Here is a 15,844-nt window from a genome sequence, read left to right as displayed (position 1 = left end):
TCAAGAATCCATCAATCTCTACTTTAAATATATTCAGTGATTGGCCTCCACAGTCTCCTGTGACAATGAATTCCACAGATTCACTACCCTCTGGCTGAACAAATTCCTTCTCATCTCCATTCTGAAAGGACGTACCTCTTTCTGAGGCAGTGTCCTCTGGTCTTAGACTCCTCCACCATAGGAAACATCCTCTCCACATCCACTCTATCGAGGCCTTTCACCATTCGATGGGTTTCAATGAGGACACCCCTCATTCTTCTAAATATTGAGTGTGCCTGAGGAAGTGAAGCGTGAGTGGAGGAATGAACATTGTGGAAGAGTATTTGAAACATCCAAGGCATTAGACTTGCCTGCAGGGCCTCAGCTAAGCTTGAGCTTTGCTTAAAGAATCCCAATGCAGAAGTCAACCCCTTGGGTAAGACTAGTAGTAAGCAAGTAGTGCAGATGTTTACACGTGAATCTTCATTGCACTCTTTTTCATGTAGATGCCTGTGTCCTCCACAAGGTAGCTTTGTGGCGTAGTGGTTGGCACAATGCTTTACAATGCCAGTGACCTGGGTTCAATTCCTGCTTTTGTCTGTAAGGAATTTGTAGGTTCTCTCTTTGACCTCATGGGTTTCCATTGGGTGCTCCGGTTTCCTCCACAGTCCAAGGATGTACCGTTGGGTAGGTTAACTGGTCATTGTAAGTTGTCCTATGATCAGGCTAATATAAGATCAGGGGATTGCTGGGCAGTGCGGCTCGAAGGGCCGGGTGGGCCTATTTCACACTGCATCTCAAAAAAAAATCCTACACATGGAAGTATTATATCCATCTTATGGAACCTTTCTATTGGTATGCTAAGTTCCTAATGGCATTTAGAAAATAGGACTTTCAATGAAATTTTATCATCAGATGCATAAAACCATTGCAATAGAAATGTTCTGCAATAATTGTTTTTGGACAGAAAATCTTGTCATTTAATTCATACTGCTTCTGAAACTAAAATTCACAAAAACTCAAGAATCCATGATTATCCTTCACCTCTAAAGTGTTCAGAAACGATTCTGGGAATTATGCTTTTAACAGTAAAAACAAATATGGGTTAGAAGTGTGACTTTGATCACTGGTACTAAATAATTACCATGGTGTTGACCACCACTGTACTCCTTTCTTGGTATTCAGTGCCAACCATGGAACCAAATATTCAGAAGGGACTACCATGGATGTGTGATACAAAATGGTCTGTTTAATGCCATATTTCATTATGTTCAAAATTATAGCCTACAACTTTCTCAGGACTTGCGGAAGTGCATTGATAGGTCATTGAGTAGCGTACCAACATTTTTTTTTTTGCAGCTGTTTTTGGCTAAGTAAAATTTGAAAGGACCCAAGGTCCAAGATATTTGATCACTGGTTAGGGGAGTGCTCAACAGATAAATGAGGATGGCATTTGGCAATTGTTGGGTGACAAGAGGGTTGGTGAATTGGATGATCAGTGGTACTAGAGAGGGGTCAAATTTGGTACTGAGCTTGTGGGGGAGTAGGAGTCAGTGTTTTCAAGGAGAACTGCTAAGTAAATAACTCAAAGGTAAGTTGATAGTACTGTTATATATCTGGTACCCAGCTGGCATCACTTCTGGTGCAACCCTTACGTTGATATCTATAAAGACCTAAAGACCAGGGTTGCAGATATATATAAAATCATGCACAGCCTCTCCATGATCTACTGAATAAGCAGCGGTGCACCCTTTCAAACAGGCTCATTGAGCTCCGCTGTCACAAGGATCGTTACAGAAAATCTTTCCTACCAAATGCAGTAAGCATATACAACAGTTCATCTCTGAGCGACAGGAGAACACACATCATAGTACAATAGTGTCTGTTTTATTATTTTGTACATTGTTATTGCACAATATTGCCCATTCTTGCACATTAGTAAATTATTATTGTATATATTATTCAGTACTTTTTTATTATTATATTTATTATTGCTATTTATTATTATTGCTAAGTGTGCTTTTAAAAGTTGGTGCTGTAATGAAATAATTTCTCCTTTGGGATTAATCAAGCATTTATTATTATTTCCACACAGGCTTCATTACTGATTTGAAAGCCTGCACGCGAGGTCTGTAACATGCACAAGGCCACACAATACAAATCAAAATCCAGGAAGGATTTCACATTTGATGTTAGGAAGAATGTGAAATGAGGATTCTGGACTTCACAAATCATGCACAAATCCCTGATTTTCATTTACAGTTCATATTTCATAGAAATTGGAATGTACTGTATACACACAAAAGTGATATTATATGGTTTAATTTCTATTTTTTTTCTATGAGGCTTCATCACAAATGTTTCAATCTCTTTGCCAACAGATATTTGATAGTGGAGTGACTGTCACTGAAAATATAGCTGTGGACTGGATTGGTCGCAATCTATATTGGGTGGACTACATTCTTCAAACAATTGAAGTATCAAAACTGGATGGCAGCCACAGAACTGTGTTAGTCAGTGATAATATAACAAATCCAAGAGGTCTGGTGTTGGATCCTAGAAATGAGTAAGACAAAATTTAAATTCAATGTGTTTTTAAAATTTGCATGAACTGTATGTTGGGGTGGAAGGGCTATTTATTGAAAAATATTCTGCAGCTCTTGTTTTAATGTCAGTCGTGTGACAATGTCTTTCAAATTACAAACTTCAAAATTCAAAGTACATGTATGTCACAATATACAACCCTGGTATCTAATTTCTTGTGGGCATACTCAATAAATCTATAGGATAATAACTATAACAGAATCAATGAAAGACCACCCAACTAGGGTGTTCAACCAGAATGCAGAAGACAACGAATTGTGCAAATAGAAAAAGAAGTAGGACTATTCTTGACAAATTTTTCTCAGAAGTGGTTTGCCATTGCCACCTTCTGGGCAGTGTATTTACAAGACTGGTGACCACAGCCATTATCAATACTCTTCAGAGATTGCCTGGTGTCAGTGATCGCATAACCAGGACTGGACTTGTGGTATGCACTAGCTGCTCATATGACCATCCACAACCTGTTTCCATATTCACGTCACCATGATCAGGGTGGGGGGGGGGGGGCGCGGTGATGGCTAAGCAAGTGCTATTCCTTGCCCAAGGGTGACTTGCAGGCTAATGGAGGGAAGGAGCACCTTACATCTCCTTTGGTAGAGATGCATCTCCATCCCACCACCCACAATAGCTACCAAAACCACCAAAAAATATGTAGCTGCATGTACTTTATCTGTTACTCTGTTTTCTTTTTCCATTGCTTTTCACTTTCCACTACTTTGTGTTTGGAGACATCTGTTTTTAGCTGTATCTCGGTAAATGTGACATAACTAATCAATTAACAATTTAATAATAATAACGTATAAGAATAGGGTGGTACAGTAGCATGGTTAGCAGAATGCTTCACATTTCATGTGATCCAGGTTCAATTCCCTCTACTCCTTGTCAGGAGTTTGTATGTTCTCCCTGTGACCAATACCACCATGTGTTTCCTCCAGCTGCTCCAGTTTGCTCCCACAGTTCAAAGGTGTACCAGTTGGCAGTTTAATTGGTCATTATAAATTGTCCTGTGATTAGGCTAGGGTCAAATAGGTGAGTTGCTGGGCAGTGTGGCTCAAAGGGCCATAAAGCCGTATTCCAAGCTGTATCTCAAATAAGTAAATAGATAAATAACTTTAAAACAATTTTATTGGTTCAATCTGTTCTGGGCCCTTCTTCGGGGCATTACTTAGACTCTACTTGGTATTTGTGCTCCTTATGCAATAGGTACTGGAGAAATACCAGTGTACTAAATATACCCTAAAGCTTTTAAGATTGTTTAATCTATACTATTTACCAGCAACCTGGGTGTTAAGTTTTAATTATTTCAGTTCAAACTTTTCCACTGAATCTTGTGGATTCATGTGTCTCAACCAAGTGACGTCAGTCGGTCCTTAGCTTGATCGTATTTCATTACACTGTGGAAATGAGTGATAAGGAGGAAAAACAAACATATGGTCAACTGCTCATTTGAAACTATTTCCAAAGAGTTAAATATTGATTGTTTAACTTGTGATCCATTTTCCCTATTCTGTGAAATAAACAAAGTTGCTAAGCATCGAAAAGCCGTCATGATAACTGCTATTGGAATCCACTGTTTTTAAAACATGTTTTATGATATATTGGATGAATTGATATGACTAAAGTCATAGTTTAATCATAATATATACTTTTTAACAAACTTAAGCATTTTTCACAGTACGTGGTGGTTCTTCCCCACTTATGAGCAGGAAGAGGTAGAGCAGTTATATAACCATATAACCATATAACAAATACAGTACGGAAACAGGCCATCTCGGCCCTTCCAGTTCGTGCCGAACTCTTACCCTATCCTAGTTCCACCGACCTGCACTCAGCTCATAACCCTCCATTCCTTTCCTGTCCATATATCTATCCAATTTAACTTTAAACGACAACATAGAACCTGCCTCAACCACTTCTGCTGGAAGTTCATTCCACACAGCTACCACTCTCTAAGTAAAGAAGTTCCCCCTCATGTTACCCCTAAACTTTTGTCCTCTAATTCTCAACCCATGTCCTCTTGTTTGAATCTTCCCCACTCTCAATGGAAAAAGTCTAAACACATCAACTCTATCAATCCCCCTCATAATTTTAAACACCTCTATCAAGTCCCCCCTCAACCTTCTATGCTCCAAAGAATAAAGACCTAACTTGTTCAACCTTTCTCTGTAACTTAGGAGATGAAACCCAGGCAACATTTTAGTAAACCTTCTCTGTACTCAATTTTATTGACATCTTTCCTATAATTCGGTGACCAGAACTGTACACAATACTCCAGATTTGGCCTTACCAATGTCTTATACAAATTCAGCATTACATCCCAACTCCTATACTCGATGCTCTGATCAATAAAGGCCAGCAAACCAAAAGCTTTCTTCACCACCCTATCCACATGAGGTTCTATCTTCAGGGAACTATGCACCATTATTCCTAGATTCCTGTTCTAAATCATTCTTTAATGCCGTACCATTTACCATGTATGTCCTATTTTGACTAGTTCTACCAAATTGTAGCACCTCACATTTTTCAGCATTAAACTCCATCTGCCATCTTTCAGCCCATTCTTCTAACTGGCCTAAATCTCTCTGCAAGTTTTGAAAACCTACCTCATCATCCACAACACCACCTATCTTAGTATCATCTGCATACTTACTAATCCAATTTACCACCCCATCATCCAGATCATTAATATATATTACAAACAACATTGGACCCAGTACAGATCCCTGAGGCACACCGCTACACACCGTCCTCCAATCTGACACACAGTTATCCAACACTACTCTCTGGTGTCTCCCGTCTAGCCACTGCTGAATCCATTTTACTACTTCCATATTAATGCCTAACGATTGAACCTTCCTAACTAACCTTCCATGTGGAATCTTGTCAAAGGCCTTACTGACGTCCATATAGACAACATCCACCATTTTACCCTCGTCAACTTTCTTAGTAACCTCATCAAAAAATTCAGTAAGATTTGTCAAACATGACCTTCCACGCACAAATCCATGTTGACTGTTCCTAATTAGACCCTGTCTATCCAGAAAATTATATATACCATCTCTAAGAATACTCTCCATCAATTGACCCACCACTGATGTCAAACTCACAGGCTGATAATTGCCAGGTTTACTCTTAGAACCCTTTTTAAACAATGGAACCACATGACCAATATGCCAATCTTCCGGCACCATTCCCGTTTCTAATGACATTTGAAATATTTCTGTCAGAGCCCCTGCTATTTCTATACTAACTTCCCTCAAAGTCCAAGGGAATATCTTGTCCAGACCCAGAGACTTATCCACTTTTATATTCCTTAAAAGTGCCAGTACTTCCTCTTTTTTAATTGTCATACTTTCCATAACTACCCTACTTGTTTCCTTTACGTTCAAAATCTCCCCCATCTCTCTTGGCTCTGCACACAGCCGTCCACTCTGATTCTCCAAGGGACCAATTTTATCCCTCACTATCCTTTTGCCACTAACATAACTGTAGAAACCCTTTGGATTTATTTTCACCTTACTTACCAAAGCAGCCTCGTATCTTCTTTTAGCTTTTCTAATTTCTTTCTTAAGGTTCTTTTTACATTCTTTATATTCCTCGAGTACCTCATTAACTCAAAGCTGCCTATATTTATTGAAGATCCCTCTCTTTTTCTGAACCAAGTTTCTAATATCTCTTGAAAACTATGGCTCTCTCAAACTTTTAACCTTTCCTTTCAACCTAACAGGAACATAAGGATTCTGAACCCTCAAAATTTCTCCTTTAAGTGACCTCCATTTCTCTGTTACATCCTTCCCATAAAACAAATTTTCTCAATCCACTCCTTCTAAATCTTTTCACATCTCCTCAAAATTAGCCTTTCTCCAATCAAAAATCTCAATCCTAGGTCCAGTCCTATCCTTCTCCATAATTACATTGAAACTAATTGTATTGTGATCACTGGATCCGAAGTGCTCCCCAACAAATACCTCCGTCACCTGCCCTGTCTCATTCCCTAAAAGGAGATCCAACACTGCCCCTTCTCTAGTTGGTACCTCTATGTATTGCTTCTAAAAACTATCCTGCACACATTTTACAAACTCTAAACCATCCAGCCCTTTTACAGAATGGGCTTCCCAGTCTTATTTTGGAAAATTAAAATCTCCTACAATCACAACCTTGTGCTTACTACAAATATCTGCTATCTCCTTACAAATTTGCTCCTCCAGTTCTCGATCCCCATTAGCTGGTCCATAATACACCCCTATAAGCGTCACAACACCTTTCCTATTCCTCAATTCCACTCAAATAACCTCCCTAGACGAGTCCACTAATCTATCCTGCCAGAGCACCGCTGTTATATAATCTCTGACAAGCAATGTAACACCTCCCCCTCTTGCCCCTCCTATTGTATTACACCTGAAGCAACGAAATCCTGGAATATTTAGTTGCCAATCACACCCCTCCTGCAACCACGTTTCACTAATAGCTACAACATCATATTTCCTGGTATCAATCCATGCTCTAAGCTCATCCACCTTTCTTACAATGCTCCTAGCATTAAAATAGATGCATTTAAGATGCTCTCCACCTCCCACTCTGTTTATCCTTAAATGAGCAAACAAATTTGTTATCTTCTTCTTCTTTTTCCCCTACATCAACCTCCCCTCTCCTAGTCTCCTTAATTTGATTCCCTCCCCCCAACCATTCTAGTTTAAAGTCACCTCAGCAGCCCTCGCAAATCTCCCTGCCAGGATATTGGTCCCCCTATGATTAAAGTGCAACCCGTCCCCTTTGTATGGGTCACGCCTGCGCCAATAGTGGTCCTAATGATCAAAAAACCCGTATCCCTGCCCCCGCTCCAATCCCTCAGCCACGCATTTATCCTGCATCTCATTGCATTCCTACTCCCACTGTCGCGTAGCACAGGCGGTAATCCTGAGATTACTACCTTTGTCGTTCTTTTTCTCAACTCCCTTCCTAACTCCCTGTATTCTTCTTTCAGGACTTCTCCTCTTTTCCACCTATGTCATTGGTACCTATATGTACCACGGCCTCTGGCTCCTCTCCCTTCCACTTCAAGATCTCTTGGACGCGATCAGAAACATCACGGACCCTGGCACCAGGGAGGCAAACTACCATTCGGGTCTCCGGACTTCGTCAACAGAATCGTCTATCTGACCCCCTAACTACTGAGTCCCCTATTATTACTATTGCCCTCCTCTTCCGTTCCCTATCCTTCTTAGCTACAGGGCCGGACTCTGTGCCGGAGGCACGGCCATTGTTGCTTCCCCCAGGTAAGCTGTGCCCCCCCCCCAACATTACTCAAGCAGGAGTACTTATTGTCAAGGGGCACAAGGGTTTAAATTTAAATTAAAAAAAAATTTTAAAAAGGCTTCCTCCACACTCCCGCTCCAAATCTCAGTCTTCTTTCTCCGAATTGAACTCAAATCAGGATTTGAGTCCTTTTAAATTTTCCTCGTTTCCCTCCACGATGTCACATGCCTGCACAGGCCTGACTCTCTCGACGCTGATGAAAAAACCGAAAAATTTAAAAAAGGCTTCGTCCACACTCCCGCTCCGAATCTCAGTCTTCTTTCTCCCAGTTACATAACGGTTTATCACCTTCCTCATTTTTCATTGACTAAGTGTTAATACTTAGTGTTAATACTTCTCCCACGTGATGTAATTCTGCAACTATTGATTGGTTTATTCTTATCTAAGGAATTTCTGTTGTCTGGACTATAAAGGTAACAGGATTATAAAGATTTTTCAGAGGTGCCATCTTATCTTTTCTTCTTCTTTTCATTGAATCTCTGTTTTGCTTCTCAGCTCCTCAATTAGTTTGCCTAGTATTTGTATGTTTGTTTAAACTTTAAAATAAATGATCACAAAGAATTAAGAGTCCTTGTTCTTCTTGACCCTCGGATGAACCCTAAGGATCAGAAAATAACTGAGATCCAGCGCTGTTGATGGTCCTGGAGAGTACTGGGGAGATATTGTGATCTTTAATTGGGTTTATTAATTTGATTTTTACCTTGTAGTATTCACCTAATGTTCTGGACAGACTGGGGAAGAAATCCACGAATAGAAAAAGCCAGCATGGATGGCACATTGCGAACTGTTCTGATAAGCAACAAGATCTACTGGCCCAACGGTTTAAGTATTGATTATCCAACTAAACTACTTTACTTTGCTGATGCATATTTGGATTTTATTGAATACTGTGACTATGATGGAAATAACAGGAGACAAATTTTGGCAAGTGACTTAGTAAGTGAAATATTAGATCACCTGTTTATTTTAGGAAATAGCTGAATGCATTCTATAGAAATTATGTATTTCAGATCATAACACTCTCTTTTGTAGATATTGAGACACCCACATGCCTTAACCATTTTTGAAGATTTTGTGTATTGGACTGATCGGCATTCCAACCGTGTTGTTGGAGTAAATAAGTGGCATGGAAGGAATCAGACTGTGATGATCAGTAATATTGTACAGCCCCTTGGAATTGCTGCCATTCATTCTGTAAGGCAACCTCCTGGTATGTCAAAAGTATTAGTTCTTTCATTTGTTATGTACCATGTTGTACGATGGATGCAGTCATGGTCTTTCCATAACCATAATTATTCTTGGCAAATTCTGCAGAAGTGGTTTGCCATTGTCTTACTCTGGACAGTATGTTTACAATATGTGTGAGCTCCCCCTATCAATACTCTTCAGGGATTGTCTGCCTGGTGTCAGTGGTCATATAACTAGGACTTGCAGGATTTACTGCTCACATGACCATCCACCACCTGCTCCCATGGCTTCCTGCGACCCTGATTGATGGTGGGGGTGGGTTAAGCAGGTGCTACACCTTGCCCAAGGGTGATCTGCAGGCTTGCGGACGGAAGGAGCTCTGCCATCCTAATATTTTACATACTTATTTGGGCCCTTAGCTTCCAGTGGAGGTAAGGCCATCAATGACCTCTCGTCTCCATCGTCCTCTGAAGTCAGTGGTATGGTTGGAGTTCATCAATGTTTCTTCAAATCTTTGCATCCACTGTACAGGAGATTGGCCTATACAGCTTCACCAGAGCCCTGTTGGTCTTCCTTACCCATTTCCACCTCTCATGACAGGGATGTAGGATTGGACTTTGAGGGACCTATAATATTAGTGCTTGTTTAATAACTGAAACATCAAACGGTAAATGCCACAATGTTTGTACTATTGATATTCAAAATTGGTAACACTTCAGGACTATGGAGGATGTGAGCGTTTACTCAGCAAGTAAAGTTTAATGGTAAATTGAACTCATAGAAAATTCCTCTCCTCTTCTGGTTTTAAACTTGTACGGGAGAGCGAGGATATAATTGATCAAAGTTATAGGGAAGTAGTCACCCCGAAGTTGCAGGAGGCGAATCGCTGGGTGACTGTCAGGAGAAACAGAAATAGGCAGGAAGCGCAGAGCACTCCTGTGGCCATTCCCCTCAAAAACAAGTATACCGCTTTGGGTAGTTTTGTGGGGGATGACCTCGCGGCGACTGGGTTACAGGCTTTGTGCATGGGTCCGTGGTGCAGAAGGGAAAGTGAGAGAAGAAGGGAGTGGCAGTGATAGAGGACTCAATAGTGAGGGGAACAGACTGGAGATTCTGTAAATGTGAACGGGACACCCGGATGGTATGTTGCCTTGCAGGTGCCAGGCTCAGAGATAACTGAGATTGCGTCCACGACATTTTAGAAAGGGAGGGAGCAGCCAGATGTCTTGGTACATATTGGTACCAATGACATAGGAAGGACAAGCAATGAGGTCCTGAAAAGAGAATTTAGAGAGCTAGGTGGAAAGCTGAGAAGCAGGACCCCCCAGGTAGCAATTTCTGGATTGCTGCCTGTGCTACGTGCCAGTGAGGGTAGGAACAGGATGATTCGGCAGATTAATGCATGGATGAGAAGCTGGTGCAGGGGGCAGGGCTTCAGGATCTTGGATAATTGGGATCTCTTCTGGGGGAGGTATGATCTGTTCAAAAGTGATGGGTTGCACCTGAACCCAAGGGGGACCAATATTCTTGTGGGCAGGTTTGTCAGAGCTGTTGGGGAGGGTTTAAACTAATTTGGCAGGAGGCTGGGAATTGGAGTGAGGGACTCAGGAAAGGACGGACGATAAAAAAGTAGAGATAGTGTGTAGTCAGATTGTCAGGAAGGGCAGGCAGGTGATGGGACTTAGTTGCAGCCAACAGGCTGAGTATCAAATTATTAGGGATGCAGAGTCAGAAAGAATAGCAAATATGGTACTTAAGGTGTTGCATCTAAATGCACATAGTATAAGAAATAAGGTGGATGATCTTGTTGTCATGTTGCAGATTGCCAGGTATAATGTTGTGGCCATCACTGAATCATGGCTGAAGGATAGTTGTATTTGGGAGCTGAATGTCCAAAGTTACACATTGTATCAGAGGGATAGGAAGGTAGGTGGGGGTGGGGTGGGGTGGTGTGGCTCTACCTGTAAAGAATGGCATGAAATCAGTAGAAAGATGTGACATAGGATCGGAAGATGTTGAACCCTTGTGAGTTGAGTTAAGAAACTGCAAGGTTAAAAGGACATTAATGGCAGTTTTATACAGACCTCCCAACAGTGCCTGGGTGGTGGACCATAGGTTACAATAGGAAATAGAAAGGGCGAGTCAAAAAGGCATGTTATGGTAGTCATGGGAGATTTTAACATGCAGGCCGATTGGGAAAATCGGGTTGGTAATGGATCTCAAGAGAGTGAGTTTGTTCAATGCCTAAAAGATAGCTTTTTAGAGCAGTTTGTCATTGAGCCTACTAGGGGATCAGCTATACTGGATTAGGTGTTATGTAATGAACCGGAGGTGATTAGGGAGCTTAAGGTAAAAGAACCTTTAGGAACCAATGATCATTACATGATTGTGTTCAACTTGAAATTTGATGGGGGAAAGTAAAGTCTGATGTAGCAGTATTTCAGTGGAGTAAGGGAAATTACAGTGGTATGAGAGAGGATTTGGCCAAAGTAAATTGGCAGAGATGTCAGCAGAGCAGCAATGGTGTGCGTGTCTGGGAAAAATGAGGAATGTGCAGGACATGTGTATTCCAAAAATGAAGAAATACTCAAATGGTAAAATATTACAGCCATGGCTGACAAAGAAAGTCAAAGCTATTGGAAAAGCAGAAGAAAGGGCATACAACAAAGCAAAAATTAGTGGGAAGATAGAGGATTGGGAAGTTTTTAAAGACCTACAGAGAGCAATTAAAAAAAATCATTAGAAGGGAAAAGATGAAATATGAAAGCAAGCTAGCAAATAATATCAGAGTATATAGTAAAAGTTTTTTCAAGTATGTTAAAAATAAGAGAAATGAGAGTGGATATAGGACCACTAGAAAATGAGACAGGAAAAATAATAACGGGGGACAAGGAGATGGCTGATGAACTGAATGAGTATTTTTCATCGGTCTTCACTGTAGAAGACACTAGCAGTATACCTGATGTTGCAGTGTGTGAAGGAAGAGAAGTGGGTGCAGCTACTTTTACAAGAGAGAAAGTGCTCAAAAAGCTGAAAGACCTAAAGGTACATAAGTCACCCGGACCAGAGGAACTGCACCCTAGAGTTCTGAAAGAGTTAGTTTTAGAGATTGTGATGGAATTAGAAATGATCTTTCAAAAATGACTGGACTCTGGCATGGTGCCAGAAGACGGGAAAATTGCAAATGTTACTCCACTCTTTAAGAAAGGCGGAAGGCAGCAGAAAGGAAATTATAGATGTTGTATATTTGGATTTTTAGAAGGCCTTGACAAGGTGCCACAGATGAGGCTGCTTACCAAGAGCCCATGGTATTACAGGAAAGTTACTGGCATAGTTAGAGCATTGGCTGATTGGTAGGAGGCAGCGAGTGGGAATAAAACGATCCTTTTCTGGTTGGCTGCCAGTGACTAGTGGTGTTTGCAGGATTTGGTGTTGGGACCACTTCTTTTTATGCTGTATATAAATGATTTAGATGATGGAATAGATGGCTTTGTTGCCAAGTTTGCAGATGATACGAAGATTAGTGGAGGGGCAAGTAGTGTTGAGGAAACAGACAGGATGCAGAAGGACTTAGACAGATTAGGAGAATCGGCAAGAAGGTGGCAAATGAAATACAATGTTGGAAAATGCATAATCATGCATTTTGGTAGTAGAAATAAATGTGCGGACTATTTTCTAAACAAGGAGAAAATCCAGGAATCTAAGATGCAGAGGGACTTGGGAGTCCTTGTGCAGAACACCCTGAAGGTTTACTTACAGGTTGAGTTGGTGGTGAGGAAGGCAAATGCCATGTTAGCATTGATTTCAAGAGGTCTAGAATACAAGAGCAAGGATGTGATGCTGAGGCTTTATAAAGCACTGGTGAGGCCTCACCTTGAGTGTTGTGAACAGTTTTGAGACCCTCATCTTAGAAAAGATGTGCTGGCATTGGAGAGGGTTCAGAGGAGGTTCACAAGCATGATTCCAGGAATGAAAGGGTTATCATAGGAGGAATGTTTGATGGCTCTGGGTTTCTACTTGCTGGAATTCAGAAGGATGAGGGGGGAATCTCATTGAAACCTTTTGAATGTTGAAAGGCCTAGACAGAGTAGATGTGGAAAGGATGTTTCCCATGGTGGGAGAGTTTAGGACAAGAGGGCACAGCCTCAGGATAGAGGGACACCCTTTCAAAACAGAGATGTAGATAACTTTCTTTAACCAAGGGGTGGTGAATTTGTGGAATTTGTTGGCACATGCAGCTGTGGAGGGCAGGTTGTTGGGTATATTTAAAGCAGAGATTGATAGGTTCTTGATTGGACATAGCATCAAAGGTTACGGGGATAGAAAAAAAGATGATTGAATGATGGAGCAGACTCAGTGGGCCAGTTGGCCTAATTCTACTCCTGTGTCTTATGGTCTTTTGGTCTAAACTGTATTTGCTTACTATTTCCATGATAGGAAAACAATATGGAAATATCTTCTGCCTGGATTACATCCAAGCTTACAGCAACGATATTGTAAAGTTGGCATCATCAGTCACTTTATGATGCAAATATTTTCTAGTTCTGAATTCTGTATTAAACTAAAATGTCTTAAAGTTCTTCCAGTCATTTTTGTACACTATTTTGCTTAACTAGTCTTGCTAATAGTGATTTCTGTGTAATTATGGATATTTGTATATTTTGTGTTGTAGCCTGGAATCCATGTCTCTCAAACCCCTGCAGCCATTTGTGCCTCCTGTCTGCATCACCACCTAAATGGTATTCATGTGTCTGCCCTTCGGGCTGGAAACTGATGTCCGATATGGAGCATTGTAATAAAGGTGCGATAATGTCACTCGTTACCTCTCGTCATAAAATGCTCTCCTTTAGTAATGAATCCCTAGTTGTGCTGCAGAAATAAATAATTCAAATTCTCAAGTTATAGTGACTCGTAGACGTGCATTACTGGGAGAAATATATGTAACCAGAATCAGGTTTAATATCACGGGCATATGTCATGAAGTTTGTTAACATTGTGGCAGAAGTACAATGATAAATAGGAAAAAACTGAATTACAGTAAGTATCTATATGTTTATTAGATAGTTAAATTAAGATGAGTAGTGCAAAAAACAGAAATTTTAAAAGTTTTATATAAAAATTCTATTTGAGATTATCAATGAACATGAAAGATTATGGTTAATGATCTCGTAAACACGAGGAATTCTGCAGATGCTGGAAATTCAAGCAACACACATTAAAGTTGCTGGTGAACGCAGCAGGCCAGGCAGCATCTCTAGGAAGAGGTACAGTCGACGTTTCGGGCTGAGACCCTTCGTCAGGACTAACTGAAGGAAGAGCTAGTAAGAGATTTGAAAGTGTGAGCGGGAGGGGGAGATCCGAAATGATAGGAGAAGACAGGAGGATCCCTCCCCCTCTTGTCTTCAGGTAGACAAAATCACGGACACATTCAAATTTCATTGTAGCTTCTACTCTTACTCTGAAATCATTAGTGCTCTGCTGAAATTTAAAGTGCCGTATAGTGATGGCCTCTGTTGCTCAGGATTGACCATGGGTGTTGCATCCAAGCTGTGCTGGTACGCAAGATAGAGCAGTACAATATAGAAGGCAAGTTGTTGCCCATATAGCAACTCCCCGTCCCCTTGCATCTGATGAACCCAAAGCATCAGCAGAAACCAATACGTTTTGGTACCAGCAGTGTCACAGGAGTTACCAGACAGTGTTGAACTCAACGTACCACTGCCTTAGAGATTCCAGCTGTGGATTTTTTCCTCAGGGTTTACTCTCAAAGCATTCCCCATGAGTGGGTATAGCCACAAGGAGGTTTGAGATCAGAGTTTTCCTTCTCTGAGATGAGTTGCCAAACTCGACTGATGAGCCCCACCTGCCTGAAGTGACTGGTTGTAAGGCACCAGTAACCCACCCTTGCACCTTCTCCTGTCTGTAGAAATGGTTCCATTGGGCCTAGTAGCTATGCTGCATGTGAAGGCCAGGAGCTGGACTTGATTGTCAGATGCTATTTGAGATGCATGCCATTGGGTGCATTTAATTGGTAGTGGAAGTTATCCCCACCACCAACCAAAGCTATTACAACGTTAAAGAAACAATTCACCTTGACAATGACATTAATGCGGTTTTTTTCTTCAAAATTTTTTTTCCTGCTCCTCATGGTCTTCAAGGATGTGTTGTCATTGGAGAGAGTCCAGAGCAGGTTCGCAAGGATGATTCAGGGAATGAAGGGGTTAACATATGAGTGGCGTTTGGCAGCTTTGGGCCTGTACTCACTGGAATTTAGAAGAATGCGTGAGAATCTCATTGAAACCTACCGAATGTTGAAAGGACTAGATAAGGTGGAGAGGATGTTTCCTATGGTGTGGGTATCCAGAACTAAAGGGCACAGCCTGAAAATTGAGGGGCGACCTTTTAGAACAGAGGTAAGGAGGAATTTTTTTAGCCAGAGAGTAATGAATCTGTGGAATGTTCTGCTACAGACTGCAGTGGAGGCCAAGTCTGTGGGTATATTTAAGGTGGAAGTTGATTGTTTCCTGATCAGTCAGGGCAACAAAGGATATGACGAGAAGGCAGATGTATGGGGTTGAGTGGGATCTGAGATCAGCCATGACTGAATGGTAGAGCAGACTCAATGGGCTGAATGGCCTAATTCTGCTCCTGTGTCTTGTGGTCTTATGGTCTTCTCATTGTGATGAGATTATACCAAAAAAACAAGTAATTTTTATTTTGTAAATTATCTGAATTTTAATTGCTGTTGGAGTGATGC

General features: G+C 41.0%; 1 protein-coding gene across 1 annotated transcript in view; it reads left to right on the top strand.

Moving 5' to 3' along the window:
* The window catches only part of lrp2a (low density lipoprotein receptor-related protein 2a), a 405,821-nt gene that overhangs the window by 148,048 nt on the left and 241,929 nt on the right, over positions 1-15,844 (top strand). The window contains exons 26-29 of the mRNA XM_072259785.1: positions 2,361-2,545; positions 8,607-8,835; positions 8,932-9,109; positions 13,760-13,888. Of these exons, the coding sequence (XP_072115886.1) occupies positions 2,361-2,545; positions 8,607-8,835; positions 8,932-9,109; positions 13,760-13,888 (721 nt within the window). The remainder of the gene's footprint in view (positions 1-2,360; positions 2,546-8,606; positions 8,836-8,931; positions 9,110-13,759; positions 13,889-15,844) is intronic.

The sequence above is a fragment of the Mobula birostris genome, chromosome 6 (assembly GCF_030028105.1).
Source record: "Mobula birostris isolate sMobBir1 chromosome 6, sMobBir1.hap1, whole genome shotgun sequence".
Lineage (NCBI taxonomy): Eukaryota > Metazoa > Chordata > Chondrichthyes > Myliobatiformes > Myliobatidae > Mobula > Mobula birostris.
This window is presented reverse-complemented; position numbering and strand designations above follow the sequence as displayed.